Genomic DNA, 20,879 nt, shown 5'->3' with positions numbered 1-20,879 from the left:
GTCCCCAGAAAATATACTCTAAACAAATCAGATAAGACCTGAAGCAGGGGGGAAAAAAAGGGAAAGAGAGAAAAAAGAAAAAGAAAAAGAAAAAGATAAAAACAAACAAAAACAGAACAAAACAACAAAAAAAAACCAGAATATGATCAAATATGATCAGGCTGGTACATAGATCAATGCCATACACTAGATTTGGGGTGTATTTTGGTCTGTTAAAGAAAGTGCCTCCCAAAATTTTAAAGGAAAACTTATATATGTACAGAAATAAGGGTTGATATGATGAAGTGATGGAATATGACTGTAAAGGTGAAAATTATAAAAAATTTTATAAAAGGAATTGATAAGAAGTTGTTTGAAAAAAGAAAGAAGAGGATTTAAAAAAAAAAAGAAAAAAGAAAAAAAAGGGGAGAGAATGTGATCAGGCAGGCGAGTAGAAAAAAACCACACACTAGAGATTTAGGGTATATTTTGATCTGTTAGAAGAAACTATCTCAAAATTTTAAAGAGAGAACAACTTATATATATATGCCAAAAATACGGGTAACTACTATGAAGGGATAGAATATGACTCTAAAAATGAAAAATAAAAATGTTTTTTAAAAAAGGGATTGATAAGATGTTGGTTGAAAAAGGGAAAAAGAAAAATTCAAAAAAAAAAAAAAAGACAGTTAAAAAAAAATTAACTTTGAAAGACTACAGAATCATGGTAAAAAAGCCATGGATTCTATGTGCAGTATTCCCCTAGCGCTGGAGTTCTGCCATTCTCATTGATCTGTAAACTTGGTCTTGGCTGGCTGTTCTCGCTGATCTTCTGGGGGAGGGTCCTGTTGCCGTGGTTCCCAAATGTCTTTGCTAGAGGTGGAATTGCCCCACCCTTGCCCGGTCCGGGCTAAGTAATCTGCTCGGGTTTGCTCTCCGGAGCTTTTGTTCCCTGCAAGCTTTCCGTCCAGCTTTGGAGGAGGAGAGTGAAGATGATGGCCTCCCAATCTCCGCCCCGGAGGAGCCGAGAACTCGGGGCCCTGCTCCTCAGTGCACCCCCAGAGAAAAGCCGCCAGTCACTCCCATCTCCCCGGTCTCCGGCGGCACTCCGTGCTCACCCGGCCTGTGACCGAGCGTTTCTATCTCTGGCACCCGACCCCGTGTGGAGTCTCCAAACCCAGCAGATCCCTGCAGTGCGCTCCGGCGCCGCTCCTTCCGGGGGAGGAGGGGGAGTCTCTCCGGATCTGCCACTTGTTGGGTCCCTGCTGGAGGAGCAGTGGCCCGACTGTGCCGCGGATCACGGTTTATGGCAACCCCGAGCTGAGAGTCCACGGCTCGGCTTCGACTCTGCAGCCGGCTTCCCTGCTCTGATACCTGGGAGCTCTGCCACACTCAGGTAGTCCCGGTCTTTCTGTGACCCCGAGGGTCCTGAGACCACACTGTCCCACGAGGGTTCCACCCCCCGCTTAGCCACCGGAGTGACGTCCCTCAGCGGAACCGACTTCTAAAAGTTCCGATTTTGTGCTCTGCTGTTCTATCACTTGCCAGAAGAGGCCCACGGAGGCCCCTCCCCCGCCGTCTATCCCCCCAAATATCACCTCGGATTCACTTCTCCGCAGGTCCTACCTTCCAGAAAGTGGTCGCTTTTCTGCTCAGAGAGTTGCTGCTATTCTTTTCTTCGATCTCCTGTTGAGTTCGTAGGTGTTCAGAATGGTTTGATCCCTATCCAGCTGAATTCCTGAGACCAGACGAAATCCAGGTCTCCTACTCCTCCGCCATCTTGCTCCCCTTCCATTGGTTTTAAAGTTATAAATCCATTGCTATTCTTTCAGTGGTTACTCTAAATCTCAATATGCATACTGAAAGGCTAAAGTTAAGTAGTATCTATACCAGCCCATCAAACAATTCAAGTCTTTTAAAACATTTTAACTCTAATTACCCTCCTGCAAACTTCTATGCCTTTGTTGTCAAGTGTTTGGGCTCTATTTTTATTAACCCCACAGATTAGATGTTTTATATAGTCAATGCTTTATATAGTCAGCTCATCTTTATTAACCCCACAGATTAGAAACTTTATATAGTCAATGTTTATTTAGCTATACTTGAAATATTCCATTTTTTTTGATCCCTATTCTTTCTTAAATCCTAGATATTCAAGGCTCATTTTTTTCTGTCTGGAGTACATCCTTTAGAAGTTCTTTCAGTGAGGGTTCAATAGAAATAAGTGCTCTTAGTTTTCTTGTTGTTTGTGTAAAATATCTATATTTAGTTCTCTTAATTATTACTTTTACTGTGAAAATAATTATGTTCTCTTAACACTTTGAAGAGGTGTACATTGACTTCTAATTCCCACTGTTGCTGTTGAGAAACCGTCATTCTAATTGTTTTTCCTTTGTCTTTTCTGTTACTTCTTTTATGATTTTATCTTTATTACTGGCATTCTGCAGTTAGCTATGATCTGTGTAGGAACAGATCACTTATTTATCCTGTTTGATTTTCATTGGACTTTCTGGTGTGGGACTTGTATCTTTAATTATTTTTAATTATTTTTCCAAGAAAACTCTTGAAAATAATTTTCCCATGTTTTCTATATCTTTCCTTCTCTGTATTGTGTCTTCTGTAATTTCTTCAACTCTTCCTTGCATTTTACTGCCTAATGCCCTCCTTAATGCCCATCACCCGGTTACCCCATCCCCCACCCACCTCACCTTTCTCAACCCTGTTTGTTTCCCAGAGTCAAGAGTCTCTCATGGTATGTCTCCCCATCTATTAGGTTTCTAAAGCCTTTCTGTATATTTCATTTGCCTACATTCCTTTTTAACATTCTTGTTAAGAATTTTCCTAAGCATTTTAATTTTATTTTGTACTATGTGTCTGATAATTTTCCTATATGAATTCTTTGTGTTTCCTTATTTCTACTGTCTCTTTTCCATGCCACCTTGTTTCCTCATATGTTTTGTGATATTTCTATGTGCTTTCACGATTATTGGAATTTAAGACTGCTTTCCTTGTAGCTTGAGTTAGTGTGTGTACTTTCTGAGAGAACTTACATTTGCTTTTGGGGGAGATAATGTTGGGATGGGGTGGTGATCAGCACGAATCAAGACCACTTTAAACAAAGTTCTTCACTGTCTACTTTGTGTGAATTGTGTCCCAAATTCTCCTGGGTCCTGTTATTAGGAATTCCAAAGGAGATTTTTGCCCCATTGCTCACTGGCAAGTTTCCTTATAGTTTTCTCTGTGAAGCTGAGTGCTTTTATTTTGCTGATGTCATCCCATTTTATTTTTTTAAATAAACTCTGTTCTTCACAGAAGTTTTAGGTTCACAGCAAAATTAAGCAGAAACTACAGAGACTTCCCATGTGCCTATGCCCACCACAAGCACAGCCTTCCCGACTATCAGCATCCCCCACTGGAGTGGGGATGCATTTATTACTATTTATTTATTTATTTATTTAGCACTTATTAAATCAATTGACCTACATTAACATATAATCACCCAAAGTCCATAGCTTACATTATGGCTCCATCTTGGTGTTGTATATTCTATGGGTTTGGACAGATGGACAGTTTCATATGTCCACCATTGAATCATACAGAGAAGTTATAGTGCAGGAAAAACCTCATGCACTATCTATCACTCCCTTCTTCATAACCAAGAAACCACTAATCTCCTTACTATCTCCATAGTTTGGCCTTTTGTAGAAACGGAATGGGTTTTTCCCCTCTTTTCCTAGTCTTCTCTGAGGGTTTTGTCTTAGGGTCTTGGCATTAGGAGGGGGATCTTGATCCTCTTCCGCAACTTGCCATCCATAGATGTTATCCCTTGTAATTTGCTCTTAGGGGCTATGAAAATGGAAAGGTCTAAACCACCAGGAAACCAGCAGATCCCTTTAGGATACCCATCAATTTCCTCTCTGGATTCGTGCTTTCTCATTCCTTTTGTCTCTGAGGAAAACTCCTTGCCAACTCAGCTGTCCATTTATTTTATTTCATTTTTATGAATTGTAGTGTTTTTAGGTGTTCTGTAGTAGGAAGCTTCCTCAAAGTATCTAGTCCTACATGTTGTTGTATCTAGAAGTCCCTTCATCCAATCCTTGATTGGATTAAGTAACAGATACTTACCTGGCATGAAGTCTGTGCCAGGCTTACTGTAGGCCCTTAGTAAACCAAGAATAGAATACAGGGTGGTAAGTCCAAGGATGAAAGTAAGTACAGGGTGCTATGGCATCTCGGAGGGAGTTGCCTTGCACAGGCTGAGGATAGGGAGTTGTCAGAGAAGATGACCAGGAAGTGATACCTAAGCTTTAAGGAATCAGCCCGGTGAATATGGAAGCCATATTGGATAAAATCAGCCAGAGGAACTCAGCATTGAGGGAATGGCAGATATTCTAATGTAAAGTGTGGGGAGGTTGGAGAGAAGTCTGGAGAACTGAGCCTCTAGAACAGCGAAGCATGGTCAGCTCCTGCAGAAACCTGCTGAGGTATTTGTCACATTGCCACACCACACTGAACAGGAAAAACAGGTTGAAACAGCTCTCAGTAATACTGACAGTGTGCCTCATGGCTCTTTCCTTCACCACCTTGTCCAGATTCAGACTTAAAGGGAAACAAAATAGGAAGAGAGGTCGTCTCTGTCCAAAAGTTATCTTCTAATTTCGAATTATCTGCCACTTGCCCTGTAATCCTATACCTTGATATATGGCCTCAATACCTATGCTCCTCCTTTAAATGGTAAGCATCACAAAGACAGGGAGCATATCTGACTTGTCCCCATAGCCTGGTATTTGGCAAGTGTCTCTGTTTTTTGAACATATGTAATTAACAGTTATTGGGAGTAAGTAGAAAGCATTACTATTCATCCAAAGCTGACTCTAGATAAGTTGAATCCAGTTGCATCCCTCTTTACTTTTGCCTCCTGCTGCCCACTGAGGAAATAGAAGGTTTACAGGCAGGGGACAGGAAAATCAACTTTGGAGCAACATGTTCTTCATGATGAGGCTGGAGCTCAGAGGCCATGCTTTAAGTTTCAAAGGAAACCTGAAAACACTGGGTTTTAGGGGTCAGAAAATATATTTCTCTAATTCCTTTTTGGTTTCTTAAAATATGTCCATGGTCCAAGATCAACAAACTAAGAAGTATGAGCACATAGGAACAAAGTTGAGCGTTGTCATCCATTAAACTTATGACCCAGTACATTTGGCACATTATATTGTTTGATTAGATTCATATGTTAAGGCATTGAGATAAGTCACTTTAATTAAAATAATGTTTAAACAACTAAATAAAGTAGTTCTAGAGGCAGCGAGGCAATGGGGAAGGCAAACCTGGATGAAAAAAGCCCAGTCTGAGGTTCCTCTGATGTCCCCCTAAGCTGTGTAGCTCATGAAATCACTCCTCCCTCCGTGGTATTGGAATAATAGCAATACCATACATTTGTTGAGTACTTACCACATGCCCGTATGGATTCAAACTTATACTAACCCATTTATGTTCCATTTGCCCACAAAGCTACCATAGGACAGTACCAGCTACCTTTTGACCAGGGTAAATCTTGAGACCCTAGGCAGGGATAGACCTTTCCCTTTTGTTGAGGAGCTGACTCCTTTCACTGGTTCTGAAAATGGCACCCAAAGGTCCAATAGACAGCTGTTAACTGGAAGCTGGCTAAAGAAGCATTAAAGGTCCCAGGTGAGGGACCTGTCCTGGGCAGGACAAAAAGGAGTCTCGAATGAGAGAAAAGGCAGAGATATGATTAGTGACGCATGTAGATCCTAGGCCCCTAGGAAGAAAAGAAAGGGAAAAAGGAAGGAAATTTAGAAAGGGAACTGGGAAAAGATAGCAAACAACTTCTAGGTCCTTACCCCAAGAGTGCCGAGGGATTATTTCAGGTCATTCACAGTACTATATCACCTGCCTCCAAAAAGGAGCATTGATTAGATACAGTGTCAGGAAAACAGACAGCTATCAGGATTCAGTGGCAGCCAAAATGAAGTAAGCTTGCAGGCCACATCGGGTGATTTGTGATAGACTGTGATGGGGAGAAGGTGAAGCAAGAATGCTGGGGTCTCCTCTCCATTATCTAACATGGTATTTATCTTTGAATTGCTCTAGACAGTGTCCTTTTCCATTTTTCTTTCAAGTGACTGGCATAAGCACCACACGTTCCAGAAGACAATTTCAGTCTTCATATTTGCTCCTTTGTAATATGTCAAGCTCTATTACCCTTTCCCAATAAATAGAAACACAGTGAAATTATTATGCAGTAGTAACAGCTTAAGTATTCACCTGCTAAAATGTTCCCCTTGTACTAATCTTTCCTCTAATCTGACTCTCCGTCACAAATATTTTGGTAAATGCAGTCTGAAAACAACAACAACCAAAAAAAACTATGTAATTGTGTGCTTATAAAATGAAATTGTATGCCATGTCCCAAAAAAGATTACAAATGACCACTTCAAATATGCTAATTTGGAAGGGGAGAGGAAAACATTTATTTTAAACTATAAAAAATAGTAAAAAGGGAGAAATGCTGATTTAAGAAAAGATACTGTGAAATTGGAGCTAATTCAAAGAAAGGGACTAAAAATAATAAAAGGCCTCAAGGAATGAATATTTTCAAAATTGAGAGAATTTAAGAGTCTAACATGACAAACTACAACCAGTCCTACAAATACCTCTGGGGAATTGGATTCCAAGAGTCTGCATTGTTCAAAGGAGAAAAAATAAAAGCACTGAAATAAAAGCTACCCAAAGGGGGAAAAAAAATGAACTTTTAAAACTAAATGTTTTAAATGTTTTTACTTAGATCAGCCCTCAGATGCCTGGAGTCATTAAAAACTAGCCGGGCAAAGCATTTGTTTTCAGATAACAAGCTCTAATCGAGTAAGTAGGGTGTGGTTAATGATTTATTATGTCATACATTTTTAACCTCTTATGTCTGGACCTGAATAACACACTGGAATGGTTTAGAGCTGTTTAATATACCTGTAACCAGTGTGCACTTAGTAGGCACAGAGTAGGGCACACCCAAAGCTTGAATAAACTAGAGAGTTCCATATTATTTTACGGGGTCACAAATCTGTAAAGATGTTCTTTTATTGAGCATAAACCTGATCCAGAGTAGGGCATTAAAATGGTTAATGATTAATTTTTGTAGGGACTTATTTCCCTTAATGATGTTATTTTCCAAACGTGTTGACAGTATGGAAGGAGAATAAAGAAAATCTGCAAATCTTTTACACCAGGAAAAAAGAGAACAAAAACAAGGACTTTTAAATATATCTTGTATATGAAAATGTAGTGTCCCAGGAAAGCCTGTTGGCATTTTCAAAAAGGAGGAAGAATGAGCCAAGAATGGCCTCTACCTACTGTAGCACCACCCTCCAGAATGGACCCCATTTTCTGTTCTTTGCACTCACAATGATGTGTTAGAGATTTAAATACTATGCTCTTGAAATATAATAGAATTGTCTCCATACAGACTGTCTAGACAGGGCAGGGATGTCTGTTTAATTTCATTTTATGTAGCAGCTAACAGTCTTTTACAAATAAATGCTTTTGATGATGATGTTGATGTTACTATAAGCAGGTGGCCACAATTTTTGAGATAAAGCTTGATACCTTAACATTAGCACTTTATAGTGTATGCATATAACACGGAGTGCTATATAAACTTTACAAATGTCTGGCTATTTATGGAATAATAAATAATTTCAGCACATTTTATGTTTCTTAATATTACCCTGTTAAATTTGTTTATGTGGAGGAGGAAATATCAATCTGCCTATTCAGAAAGCAGGCAAGAATCCCTACTCACTTTTCCTAGTTGTCCAAAATGTACAAGTATTCTTGTATATCTGTATTTTAAAGAAAGGAAATTTCGATGTCCCATCAATGAGAAAGCTATCAAGATATAGATTTCCTGCAAAATTTGAGAAAATAGAATTGGAGTTTTCTACAATGAAAAATAGCACCTCTGTTTCATTTATTTAATGTGTTAGTCACCATTCTTTTAACAAATACTTGAGTACTAGTATGTAAGAGCAAGCCAGTGAAAGATTCCTGTCCTCCTGGAACTTAAGCTTTAGTGGAAGGAGACAGACAAGTAAAAATGAGCATGATAAAGGAGTAAATTATATGGTATACTTGAAGGTGAATAAGTGTGTTGGGGAAAAAGGAAAAGTTTAGAGGATCAAGAGGAATCAGTAGTGGGAGTGGATATTGCAATTTTACAGAGAGTACTCAGGGTAGGTCTTTTTGAGAAGGTGATTTTTGAGCAAAAACTTGATGGAGGTGAGGTAATTAGCTACTTGGAATCTGAGCAAAGAGAATTCCAGGCAGAGAGACTAGATAAAGCTTGTGTCCTACGGTAAGAGCATTCCTGTAGTGTTCAAGAGAGAGCTGGGAATCCTGTGTGAATAATGGAGATAATAGGAGGTGATGGGGCCAGATTTTTACCTCCATCTGAGATGAAGATTTTGGTCTTTATCTGAGTGAAGTGGGGAGCCATTGCAAAGTGGTAGCAGGAAGTTTACACAATTTGCTTTATGCTTTCATAAGCTCATTCTGGCTGCTGCAGTGACAAAAGTCTCTAGGAGAGCAAGGGCAGAAAACAGATGATCGGTTAGGAGACTATGGCAGTAATGCAGGTGACCTAATGGTGGCTCAGAGGAGGTTGTGGTCAGATTCTGCATACTTTGCCTATAAAACCAATCTTTCCCAATGGATTAGATGTGGGAGTCAAGGATGACTCTAAGGCAGTGGTTCATAAAGTGTGGTCACCAAACTAGCAGCGTTAGAATCGTCAGGGAACTTGTCAGAAATGCATATTCTTGGACCTCACCCCAGATCTACTGAATCAGAAACTCTGGAGGGTGGGGCCTCAGCAATCTTGTATTTTTCACAAGTCTTCCAGGTGACTCTGATACATCCTCAAGTTTGAGAACCACTGCTTGAAAAGGATGGAGTTGACTATGACTGGGAAGGATCTGGGGAGGGAACAGATCCAGGGAGAGGGAAAGGATTGGGGGTTCAGGTTTAGACATGATGAGTTGTGATGTCTCAGACATCCAGATGGGGAGGAAGCCCTTGTATATCAAAGTCTGAAGTTCAGGAGAGGAGGCTGAGTTGGAAATAGAAATTGAAACATTGGCTATGTTTCTGAGAATTAAATACGATATTAGATGGGTTGTGTCAGTGGATATTTGCTGTTTAGTAGTTTCACCTTAACTTTGGGTTCTTTTTTTATATTATCTTTATAATTTTATTTTTTTATATTTTATTTTATTTAAATTTTGTTAGTTAACATGCAGTGCAATATTGGTTTCTGGAGTAGAACTCAGTGATTCATCACTTACGTACAATACCCAGTGCTGATCACAATAAGTGCCCTCTTTAATACCCATCATCCATCTAGCTCATCCCCCACCAACCTCCCTCCAACAACCCTCAGTTTGTTCTCTATCATAAAGAGTCACTTATGGCTTGTTTCCCTCTCTCCTTGTTTTCTTTTCCCCCTTCCCATATGTTCATCTGTTTTCTTTCTTAAATTCTACATATGAGTGAGGTCATATTGTATTTGTCTTTCTCTGACTTATTTCACTTAGCATAATACCCTCCAGCTCCACCCACGTCATTGCAAGTGGCAAGATTTCATTCTTTTTAATGGCTGAGTAATATTCCATTGTGTGTGTGTGTGTGTACACCACTTCTTCTTTATCCATTCATCAGTCAATGGACGTTTGGGCTCTCTCCATACTTACCTGGCAGGGGAGATACCATGATCACCTTAATTTTGAATAAAAGAAGCAGAAAGCCAAGTAATGGAGACAAAAATATATAAATGAGGCAGCCTGCCATCTACTTCAGTGTGCTAAAAGATTTGAGAGCTTTAGGGGTATATTTTCCAGAGCCTCTATCCATTTATTGTGAAGGAAACTTGTAACCTTTTCCTATTTTACCATCACTACATTGAGGATTCCTAATATTCTGAGGATAAAACTGAGAACTAGTAAGGTTTTCTAAAGTCATCAAGTAGTTGATAAATTTCTATATGTTTTTATCATGAAGTAGCAATGCCAAATTGCCAGCAAATAGAGCGAATGCCTTACTAAGCAACTCTGTTTTCTTGCATGGTAACATTTATAAAGAATGAGTGGTTAGGGCAGGATGAAGGGGAGATAAAGAAATTCAGAAGAACAGGGCGCCTGGGTGGCTCAGTTGGTTAAGCGACTGCCTTCGGCTCAGGTCATGATCCTGGAGTCCCTGGATCGAGTCCCGCATCGGGCTCCCTGCTCGGCAGGGAGTCTGCTTCTCCCTCTGACCCTCCTCCCTCTCATGCTCTCTGTCTCTCATTCTCTCTCTCTCAAATAAATAAATAAAATCTTTAAAAAAAAAAAAGAAATTCAGAAGAACAGTTGCAAGATAGGGAAGTAGAGTGGGAAGCATAGATTTCTTCCATTACTACAGTTCATGTGGCCACCTAAATACACTTTCTGGTGTTTTCTTGATAGTATCAGGTATTAATAGTGACTCTGTAAATAAAACCATAGAATCAGAATACGGCACTCATATAATATGTTAAGTGAAACAGCAAAAATTAGCAGAAAAAGCCAACCACTGAATGACAGAGGTAAAGCAGAGAGATGTCCCTCTGGAAAGAAAATGTCTTCTTTAAGAAGAGAGAAAATAAAGAAAAAGGCATGCTTCTCCTGACCCTGAATCTATTTTCTGTATATTTTTTCAAAACCATTTTAAAGGCCTTTCAGATGCTCCCACCTTAGCTGCTGAGATATCATCTTTTACATTTCACCCAGTGAGTAAACTCTGGAAAGCCTAACACTCTTTTATCCCACAATGTAATCTGATCCACCTCTCAGCATCAGGGGACATCTGGGATCCATCTTATCTTTCCCACTGGCTAGTTGATTAACCAGAAAGTGTTTTGAATTGGATTCATATATGGCAGAACTCCACGGACTTTATGAATTATAATGGGAGCAAATAAAAAGTCAGATTTTATTTCTGTGCTTTTAAAGAAAATTCTGTTGCCGTTCGGATCGAGTGCTTAAAAATTGGAGAGAAAAACTATTATATTGTATTAATGGCTAAATACAGTAATTCGTGGGATCATCTGACTATTTTAAATAGAATACATTTTTTTTTCAGAGTGAGGAAGTCCTAAGTCAGTAACCTGACACAGAGTTGTCAATCCACAGGCATATTACAGTTAGTTGAGAATAGAAGGCCAAGGAAAGTGTTAGATTGCTCTTTCTTGCTCCATTTCTACATGATGGTGTTTCTAGAGACATAAGAGAGGCTGGAAGTTGGGGACCTTTAATCCAGCGCATTCTTCCTACACCATGTTTTTTGCCAGGTTCTTGGTGAGGGATGTGTTTGTTCAAATAGCCACTAGACTTTTCAATAATCTTAATTGTTTTCATCATTACTACCTATGAGGGAGGTTCAGTGCATAAATATATAAATAATTCAGTGCATAAATACATAAATAATTCATTTGTTTTCTTCTTCGTTTTAATTATCCCCACTGAAAACTCATGATTCCTACTACTAAGATTTTATGAGAACCAAAATCACATTGTATATATCCAGTACATTCTACATTCAGTATAACCTAAGGAAAACCACGTCTCGTGGGCAGAACTGATGACATGTGGTATCATAAGGCATCTCTCCAGAAGCTAATATTTCGAAGGTGATGCCCAGAATAAGATATTAAATATTTTTCAAAGCAATTAGGGCATCAGTTTCTAAATCTGATTTCTAGGAGGATTAGGAAGGATAGTGGTCTCATGAACCAAATTATAATTAAAAACTTTGTACATGGTGAATCTCTATGCAAATGAGAGCTGTTCTGTTGCAATTATTATGATCATCCTGGTGGGACAAGAAGCTATGATGACTTTGCTTGAGTTTTCACTCCTGCAGCTGGGTGATCCCAGATATATCAGGGGTTCAATGAGGGTCTTGAACTATGCTTGAGATGTTTTGGGTTCAACAAAGAAGCTTTTGCCAAATCCTTCTTCCCTTAATTTTTAAACATGTGTATTTCAAGGGAAATTTGATTCATATGTTTCTGATTCATTTACACTTAAATCATCAAAATGTTATTTTGTAAGAGCTATTTGATGTCCAAGAATCTTTCTGAACCTGTTTTATAAGTCCTCTTAAGTCCTTTTTCTTAAAACAGGAAGTTGCATTTTGCCAAGTACAAATAAACTAAAACGTTAAAAAGGTTCAAGTTCCAGTTTCCAACTCTCAATTCCAGGTTTTAAGTACATTCTCAATTTAGCAAAATGTATTTTCCCACCCCTACAGAAATATGGGTGGAAGAAAAGACAGTAATGATAAAAGTGAGTAAAGGTATTCCCAAGCATTATTATTCTTAGAGACATTTCTCCAGTTGTGAAAGTTCACAAAACCTGCAACAGACACACTTGCAGCGATTAGATACAAGTGAGTTGAGAATAGGAACATCAGTCTGCTCCTTGATTCTCTATTTACTGTTTTCATCACAGAAAAGAAAACCTAAAAGTGTTAATATTTTAACTTTTTACTTATTTTACTTTTGAATGCCTTTGAGTCTTACTTATTTAGTGAAGATGGGAAGACTCAACACATTTGGTTGAATAGAAGGGACTCTAAGAGACTGCGGATGAGGTAACATCAATTTAAAAACATAACTGACACTTTTCTCGGAATTGGATAAATGCAGAAAATTATCTCTGGTTCATACTAAGGGGTCTCTTAATTATATATTACCCTCATTACTTTAATGCAGAGGTGATTCAGCCTGACCCTGTAATTCCCTTACAGCTGATTCACTTTCATTTCTAGAAAAAAGAGGTAAAGGTTAATTATGAGAGGGGCTTGTGACCATTCTAAACAATTTCCCCAACACTGTGCTTTCTTGAGCCCACCTCAATATTTCTTTTGTACTGCTGAGAAATCAAGTGATTCTTGGGATGGCAGATATTATGCAACTGAAAACACTTAATTTAAACATAATTAATAAGGGACACCTGGGTGGCTCAGTCGAGCATTCGACTCTTGAATTCAGCTCAGGTCATGATCTCAGGGTCATGAGATCAAGTTCCCTGTTGGGTTCTGCACTCAGCAGGGAGTCTGCTTGAGATTCTCTCTCCCTCTGTCCCTCCCCCACTCGTGCTCTCTCGCTCTCAAAAAATAAATAAATAAAAATAAAATAAAATAAACATTATTAACTAAACTATCAGTTCTGCTATGGGAGCTCACATGCAGTGGCCACCAGGGAAACTTGTTGATCATAGAGAGCAGGTTTTATTAACAGTCTCAGTTGTATCTCAAATGGGGGAAGTTTAGGAAGAGGATGTGTAGACTGGGGGGCAATATTCAGTCATAGGGTTATCGCAGGACAGAAGCTAGTGAGTGAGGTCTAAGCAAAGACTGGTAGGATTTGTAAACAAGTTGTGGTCTTGTTTTTAACGTGAGCCCATGAAGAGTGACTGTTAAAATCCGTTTTTGCTTTTATTTTGGAACACATGGTCTGAAAGGAGCTAGCATTAAAACATTTAAGTTCAGACAATTTGTGTTACAATCATACAACTTACCTGTTTTGTGTTTCATAGCATAGTTTTGTAGGGTGTGGTTTTTGTTTTAGTTCTCACGAGGAACAAAGACAAGAGACAAAGTATAACATGCTTATTGATTAATTGATAGAACTTAAAAATTTTTTAAATTGTAGCCTATCATTTACAAAATTAATAAGTAATGAATTTTATACTTCATACTTTTCTCAGACAATATTTGAAATCACTTAAGCTTCATTGGGTACCTACGTGTCTATACCTATATATTTTTGGTATATATATGGCACTTATATGTTAAGTGAAACAGCAAAAATTAGCAAATTTTATATATTATATAAATTATTTTTCGTTTAATACTATGTGTTATTCACTCCAAGAACATATATAATACTATAAGTAAAATACCTTTGAGATTTCATATAGCATTTTAAGCTATTTTGTGTTCATCTTAAATAAGTGTTTAAGTGTTTATCTACCATCTTGCCTAGAAAGAATTTATGCTGCTCCAAATATTAAAACCTTATATGCTACTTAATAGTACCACTAAAGTTTGAAAAAAGAGTCAGGAATTCCATTTTATGAAATAGAGTAATGCTATTCTCACAATGCTTCTTTACATGTAAAGAGATTTTCAAAGAAACCTTGTATAAGAAGAATCCTCAAAAATGATGATGTGGTAACCAAGACCTGCTAAAGGCCATATGCAAACCCCTATTTGAGATTTTTAAAAATTATAGTAAAAGCCTTTCAACAAATGGATATCCTTTTTTTTTTTTTTTAGATTTTATTTATTTATCTGAGAAAGAGAAAGAGAGAAAGCACCAGCATGGGGGAGGGACAGAGGAGGAGGAAGAAGCAGACCCACTGAGCAGGAAGCCCAAAGGGGGGCTCCATCCCAGGACCCTGGGATCATGACCTGAAGGCTGAAGGCAGATGCTTAATTGAGCCACGCAGGCGCCCCCAACAAATGGATATTCTATAACCTTCCATACTAAATCCTAATCTGAACACATGGAGAATGAAATAAATATATCCATAAGCCTTTCCGAGGGATAGGTGATTCTTGCCTTTTTAAAGTTAAATATCATTTGCTTTCACTAAAATGTATCGTGTTTTAGATAATAGCCATGAGTTATAGTCTTAATTTTAAAATGCCCTCTATAAGATATACATTTAAAACATTCTTATTTTCCACTGGTCTCTGCCAATGTGATTTAAAATTCAAATTCAGAGGATCTCATAATTCTCCAGCTTTTTCTCTTCAGTGGCTTCATTGAATAATCATAGTAATAGCTACCAGGCACTGTCTTCCTCGTGCCAGTATTTGGCTGACATAAGCCCCTGAAATTCTCACAGTGACCTTGAGGGGTTAGTATTATTGCTTCTGTTTAAACAAAAGGAAACCTAGTCTCAGAGAGACCCACTGTATCGTAGCCTTGCTCCCATCTGAGAAGTCCAAACCTTTCCACTCTGCTGTGTTGCCTTAAGCTAAGGAAATTCAGATATAAATGCTCTTTTCTCTTTCTTTCTTCCCCATATTTAATTCTAGATACTCTGCAGCCTAAGTTTTAGAAAAACTTACAAACTCCACAAAGAAGGTTTGAATGAAATTATCACAACTTTGTGCTGCAAACTGCCACAGTATTGTCTTAGCTCTCATTATTAGAACTGAAAGCAACAGACATGTTTTTTGACTAGCCCTCTGACTTCAGTAAGTTCTGCTGAAGTTACCAGGAAATCGAAATGGTATTTCATTGTGGGGGGATCCATGGATCAATCAACATCTTTCAGAAAATAGATTTCAGGGTGACAACTTTCCCGACCAATATCAATCAGGTCGATCTCAAGTTGATTACTTGTCCATTTAGCTTAAATCCAAAAATATATTTCCAGGTGATTACTTTCTCAAAGCTTTATGTTTTTCAAGGCCAAAGAATCATATGACCTCTCAGATGATACGGGAGTGTCCATCTGTAACAGCCAGGACATATGTGTTGTTTTCTAAGACTTTGACAGACCACATGCTGCACACGCTGTTTTCTGTTTGGGCTGCCCTTTTCACCTGTGTGTCCCTCCCACCTCTCTTCTCCAGGACTGCCCACCAGAAGCAGGCGACTTCCGGGCTCAGCAATGCTCCGCTCACAATGATGTCAAGCACCATGGCCAGTTTTATGAATGGCTGCCTGTGTCTAATGACCCTGACAACCCATGTTCACTCAAATGCCAGGCCAAAGGAACAACCCTGGTTGTGGAACTAGCACCTAAAGTCTTAGATGGGACCCGTTGCTACACAGAATCTTTGGATATGTGCATCAGTGGTTTGTGCCAAGTAAGTGCCAGCTCCTTTTTTTAGTGTCTCTGTGTAAATAGCTTTTGTATAGTCCTGCCCTCTCAATCATTCAGTGTTACTTTTTCTAGAGTTTATACAGGATGACAGATTTGAAAGTTGAGGTTTAATTTCAGTTGAAACTACAAATGTTGTAGTTTGTGTTAAGGAAAAGAGGGCTGGAATATTTTTACTTTGAGTCTCAGCTGAATTTGAAAGGCTGAAAGTTCTTGAATATGTGTGTCCCTTTGGTATTAGATCCAAAATTGCCTCTACCTTGGTTGTCCCTGAAAAGTATTTGTATGTGCATATGTGGTGTGTGTGTGTGTGTCTGTGTGTGTGTGTGTCTGTGTGTCTGTGTGTCTGTGTGTATTTGGAGGCATCGATTTTCATTTACTTAGAGCTTCGGAATTACCTGGGTAAGATTAAAGTTTTCAAGTAAACTCTGGGCAAATTTATTTCTTCATTCTTACAGCTGTAATTTTGTTCAGGTAGCAAGGCAAATTCAGGCAAACTCCTGAAAGGCATGGCAGTGCGACCTCAGTCAGATTTCATCCAGGCAAGTCTTTAAAATAGGGATAATAAAGAGGTTTGATTTCTGGTGTCAATTTATCAATTGGGTGGAGAGTTAGTAAGAAGAGAGAAAGTTAGTAGTTAATATGTTTGCGATGTATTTGCCATCTTTATATGAAAATCAACTCTGGATTAGGATGACCAGCCTAGTTTTTGGAGCATGCAGTTGCTATAATTTCCTGTGTGCTATACTTGACCATATATTTTTATATTTTACTAAGTAAACATTTTGAGACTCTTTGCTTCTCCAAAGACAATATTGGTTGAAATTTTTCTCTCTTCAGGATCTCTAATATCTCAGCTGGCAAAGTAAGAATAAGCATGAAGTATGTCTCAGTAATTTGTCATTTCAAATTCACATGTTTGTTTAAAACCTAAACCTATATTTAGATATAAGAGAAGTAACTATAGTGTGAATTACTAAAGAAATGTGAGAGGTCCTGCATGATTTTCTGTATATGAGAGGGGAGACAGACATGCTAAGCCTTCATAAAATTTAAAATCATGAGACAGGGAAATTGTGGCATGTGCAAGCATTTCTCAGGAGGATGGAGATGATGCATACGTGTCTGCAGGTTACCTTATATACAAGAGATATGTGAATTTAAGATACAAATTTGAATATAGAATATTTCAATTTTAGAGATAGGAAAAGCCTAAGATTATCTACTCAATATCCTAAAAAGCCATAGATTTGAATATTGCTTGTGATATTTGGTGCTTGCTTCCTTCTCTGGGATTTTCACTGGTGTTGAAATGGAATTATGAAATCTGTAGCTTTGGGAATAATAGAGAATTGTAAAGTGAATGCATATAGAAAAGAGGCTATGTTGTAGGGAATGGCAAATAAAATAATAATAATTCCTTATGTGTGTTTCCTATTGGAGTAAAGCCAGGGAGATTTCCATTTTGCAAATGAAAAAAAAAAAACAATAATTACATGATTTTCTGAAAGTTATATGATTGATCGTAAAATGGGACTAAATTCCCAGTCTCCTGATACCTAGTCCAAAGCTGTCTGTACTGTATTACACTGATGAATGGACCAAAATAAACAAGACAGGTCAGCAAATTAGGTTTCATTTATTTCTGTGGCATGGGAGTTCAACGTGGCCTCTTTCTTTCCTAAACTAATCCTGCCAGCTGGCCTCATATATGTTGGCAACTGAAAGGGAATCCTATCTCAGCAGTGAAAGTATGAATTTTATATTTAGTAAATATGAAGTAATAGTGCTGGACGTTCACCTCCTTCAGTTCAATTCCTATGAGTTTGACTTTCTAGATTTGGGGGGGTGGCAAATGTAAATTATAGAGTATCTGAAAAGAATATCTGAAAGGGACAATAACATAGTAAAGGAGATGAAATAACTCAGATTGCATTTAGGCACTCACATGCAGTTTGGCTGGAGAGCAGGGCACCCCTCAACTCTATAGTAAGAATACAGAGAGGTAGTTTGTGAGAAAATCATGGATACGTGCGTGGCACACGGACAGGACTCTGTGAACAGTGGGTGGCCAAGACAGTGTTTTGGTGGAGAAAAGGCATAATCATAGTTCTGCCTTAGAAAGATTAAGATAGCTGCAGTTGTTGGACTTTGAAGTGCAAGGCCCTAAAGCCAAGGAATCCAGCTGAAAGGGGGCTCTTAGAGCAGCCAAGGTGAGGCGAAGTATGAGCCTGGGTCAGGGCAGTGACAGCAAGGAAACAGTAAGAAAACTAAGCTTAAAACCAGGAAGGAGTTTTCATTTTGATTAAAACTAGTATAGAGGGTAGAAAGCAATAAATCAAATTAATCATGCTCAGGGGATCAAAAACTACAACTTAATATGAATTTGTAATGGATATAATTTTGGATTCTTGCTACCATTACCATAATAGCCTGCATTTTCCTGATTAAAGCCTACTTCAGTTTTATAAAAAAAGAGGGAAGGGACAGACAGTAGCAAGATGATAGAGGAATAAAGATGGAATATTTAAATGCAGTGTATACATTTTTAGAAGGACAAGAGTAAAGTCAGTCACTATAAGAAAAGCACTCACTACTACCTCCAAGAGTTTAAATACATAAATTCTATTCTACTTAGAAAAAATTCCTTTATTTAGCTTGTATCTATGTATTCATATTTTCAGTCTTTGGTAAGAAACATTAAGAAAAAGCCATGTTTTCATAATTTTTAAAACTGTCAAAAGGCTCAATGCTAACTTAAATGTGTAATTTTTCACTTGAACAGCTTCTCCTAGTTTCCTGGAGAAAAAAAAATCATCTTCTCTGCTCTCTTTTCCCTCATTTCTACCACATTTGTTGGGGATTCTTAGCTCTTTCTCTGGCTTTCTTTCTGCCTTATTATAACTTTCTTGGCAAGCGGTTTCAAATATTTTTGATGCTTGAAAGATATAAATTATAAGTATAAAGAAGCAAATATCTAGCCTTGGACATAGCCTTGCTTTGATAGAAAATGACAGCATAACTACAGAGACTTGTCATTTATAAGTACTAATTGTTTCAGTTATACCTGTTTAATGCTCAAGTAAGAACCAATTCCTCAGACTGGGCCTTTAACTATTAAACTATTAAATACAACTATTAAACTATTAAATACAACTATTAAACTATTAAATACAACTGTGGAGTCTTAACTCTTCCAAGCCAGGAGATACCTTAGCAACCCATAGAGAAGGAAACGGAGACTGGAAACTGTCCCAAGGTCATGACCTTGAGTGGGTTGTCTGTATTTGTTGTGGGTTTGCTTCAGGAAAATTCTAGAATCATTTCCATTTATAATAATGCCTGATTCTTAGTAATATTAGAGCATCCTATTAGGCAGTATACTCGCTCTAGTAGTAGTAGTAATATTAATCATAAAGTAGATTCCATTTTTGAATGACTACCATATCTAGGCATTTTATGTTTATTTTTTCTAATATAATTGACCCTCGAACAGCATGGGTTCAAATTTTGTGGGTCCATTTATACATGGATTTTTTTTTCAATAAATACATTAGAAAAAAAATTGGAGATTTGCAACAATTTGAAAAAACATATGAACTAGGTAGCCTAGAAATATCAAAAAAAAATTAAGAAAAAGTTCGTTATGTCATGAACTCATGAAATATATGTAGATGCAGTCTATTTTATCATTTACTAACCTAAGACACACACAAATCTATTATAAAAAGTTAAAACTTACCAAAACACACACAAACACAGATTGTACAATATCTCTGCATTTTTGCTGTTGAGTGTTAGTAATACCTACATCTCCTACAGTGTTTTGTATCGGTAAAGTAATATTGATGGAGACGTTTCATCTTGTAAACAGGTGACAAACTTACTGTATTGATAAATGCAGTACAGTATTGAAAATGTATTTTCCTTATGATTTCCTTAACATTTTCTTTTCTCTAGCTTACTTTATTATAAGAATATAGTCCATAATACATATAACACACGAAATATTTATTAATCAACTGTTTATGTTATTGGTAAGGCTTCCAGTCAACGGTAGGCTATAAGTAGTTAAGGTTTTGGAGAGTCAAAAGTCATATGTGGATTTTCAACTGCACAGGGGGTGGGCACCTCTAAACCTCAAATTGTTCCAGGGTCAACTGTATTTACAACTCTCCGTATTAGGCAGCATTATCTTCATTTCACAGATGAGGAACTGAGGCTCAGTTACAGCACCAGCCCGGAGACACCAAGTTCTGTCTGACTTGAAGCTCCAACTCCTCTGGTGAGGCTGAGTGGATAGAGACAGGAACCATCTGATGTTCAGGAATGGCTCCCAAACTAGACTGCATACCAGAATCACTTGGAGAGCTCTTAAAAGAGGCAGCTCTTAGTACCCATCCCCCAGAAACTCAGATTTATTAGTCCTCTATAGAACGCTCTCCTTATGATCCTGTTGTTTGACCAGATTTATGGACCACTTATAGGTTGAAAAGCAGACAGGATTTGAAGTCAAAGGACATGGCTTAGAATTGGCTCTTCTTTCATAGTCTTTATCAGCCTTCCTGAATTCTGTTTTTTAATCTGTGGGAAATAAGATTGTCTCACAGACTATCGAACACCAAGTGAGAAAATTCATGTGAAAATGCGTAACTGTCAAGTGCTACGGAAATGCAGAGAACCCTGAACATTTTAACTTGCAAAATACATAAAAGTTGTGGTTCCCTGTGTGACATGTCGTAACCTGGTAACAATTCAAAAAAGTTTCTAGAAGGAGATAAAGTAAGAAACTTCTTATTCTGCTAAGAACATTAAAAAAGAAAAGGAGAACTTTCGTCATGTACTTCACCGTCATCATTTCATAACTGAAATGTTAATAACAAGGACATAGTAAGAACCTGATTTCAGAATCAAGGACAATACTTTAATTCGAATATACTTTGCCTTATGAGAAAGTTGCTACCCTGT

At 37.9% G+C, this 20,879-nt stretch overlaps 1 protein-coding gene across 4 annotated transcripts in view; it reads left to right on the top strand.

Annotated features, from left to right (window-relative positions):
• Window positions 1-20,879, top strand: part of ADAMTSL1 (ADAMTS like 1) — a 901,468-nt gene that overhangs the window by 596,964 nt on the left and 283,625 nt on the right. For all 4 annotated transcript variants that reach the window (XM_032392420.1, XM_032392419.1, XM_032392418.1 and 1 more), the window contains one exon: window positions 15,661-15,897. In XM_032392420.1, coding sequence (XP_032248311.1) covers window positions 15,661-15,897 — 237 coding nt within the window. The remainder of the gene's footprint in view (window positions 1-15,660; window positions 15,898-20,879) is intronic.

This window comes from Phoca vitulina, unplaced genomic scaffold (genome assembly GCF_004348235.1).
Source record: "Phoca vitulina isolate PV1807 unplaced genomic scaffold, GSC_HSeal_1.0 scaffold67, whole genome shotgun sequence".
Lineage (NCBI taxonomy): Eukaryota > Metazoa > Chordata > Mammalia > Carnivora > Phocidae > Phoca > Phoca vitulina.
This window is presented reverse-complemented; position numbering and strand designations above follow the sequence as displayed.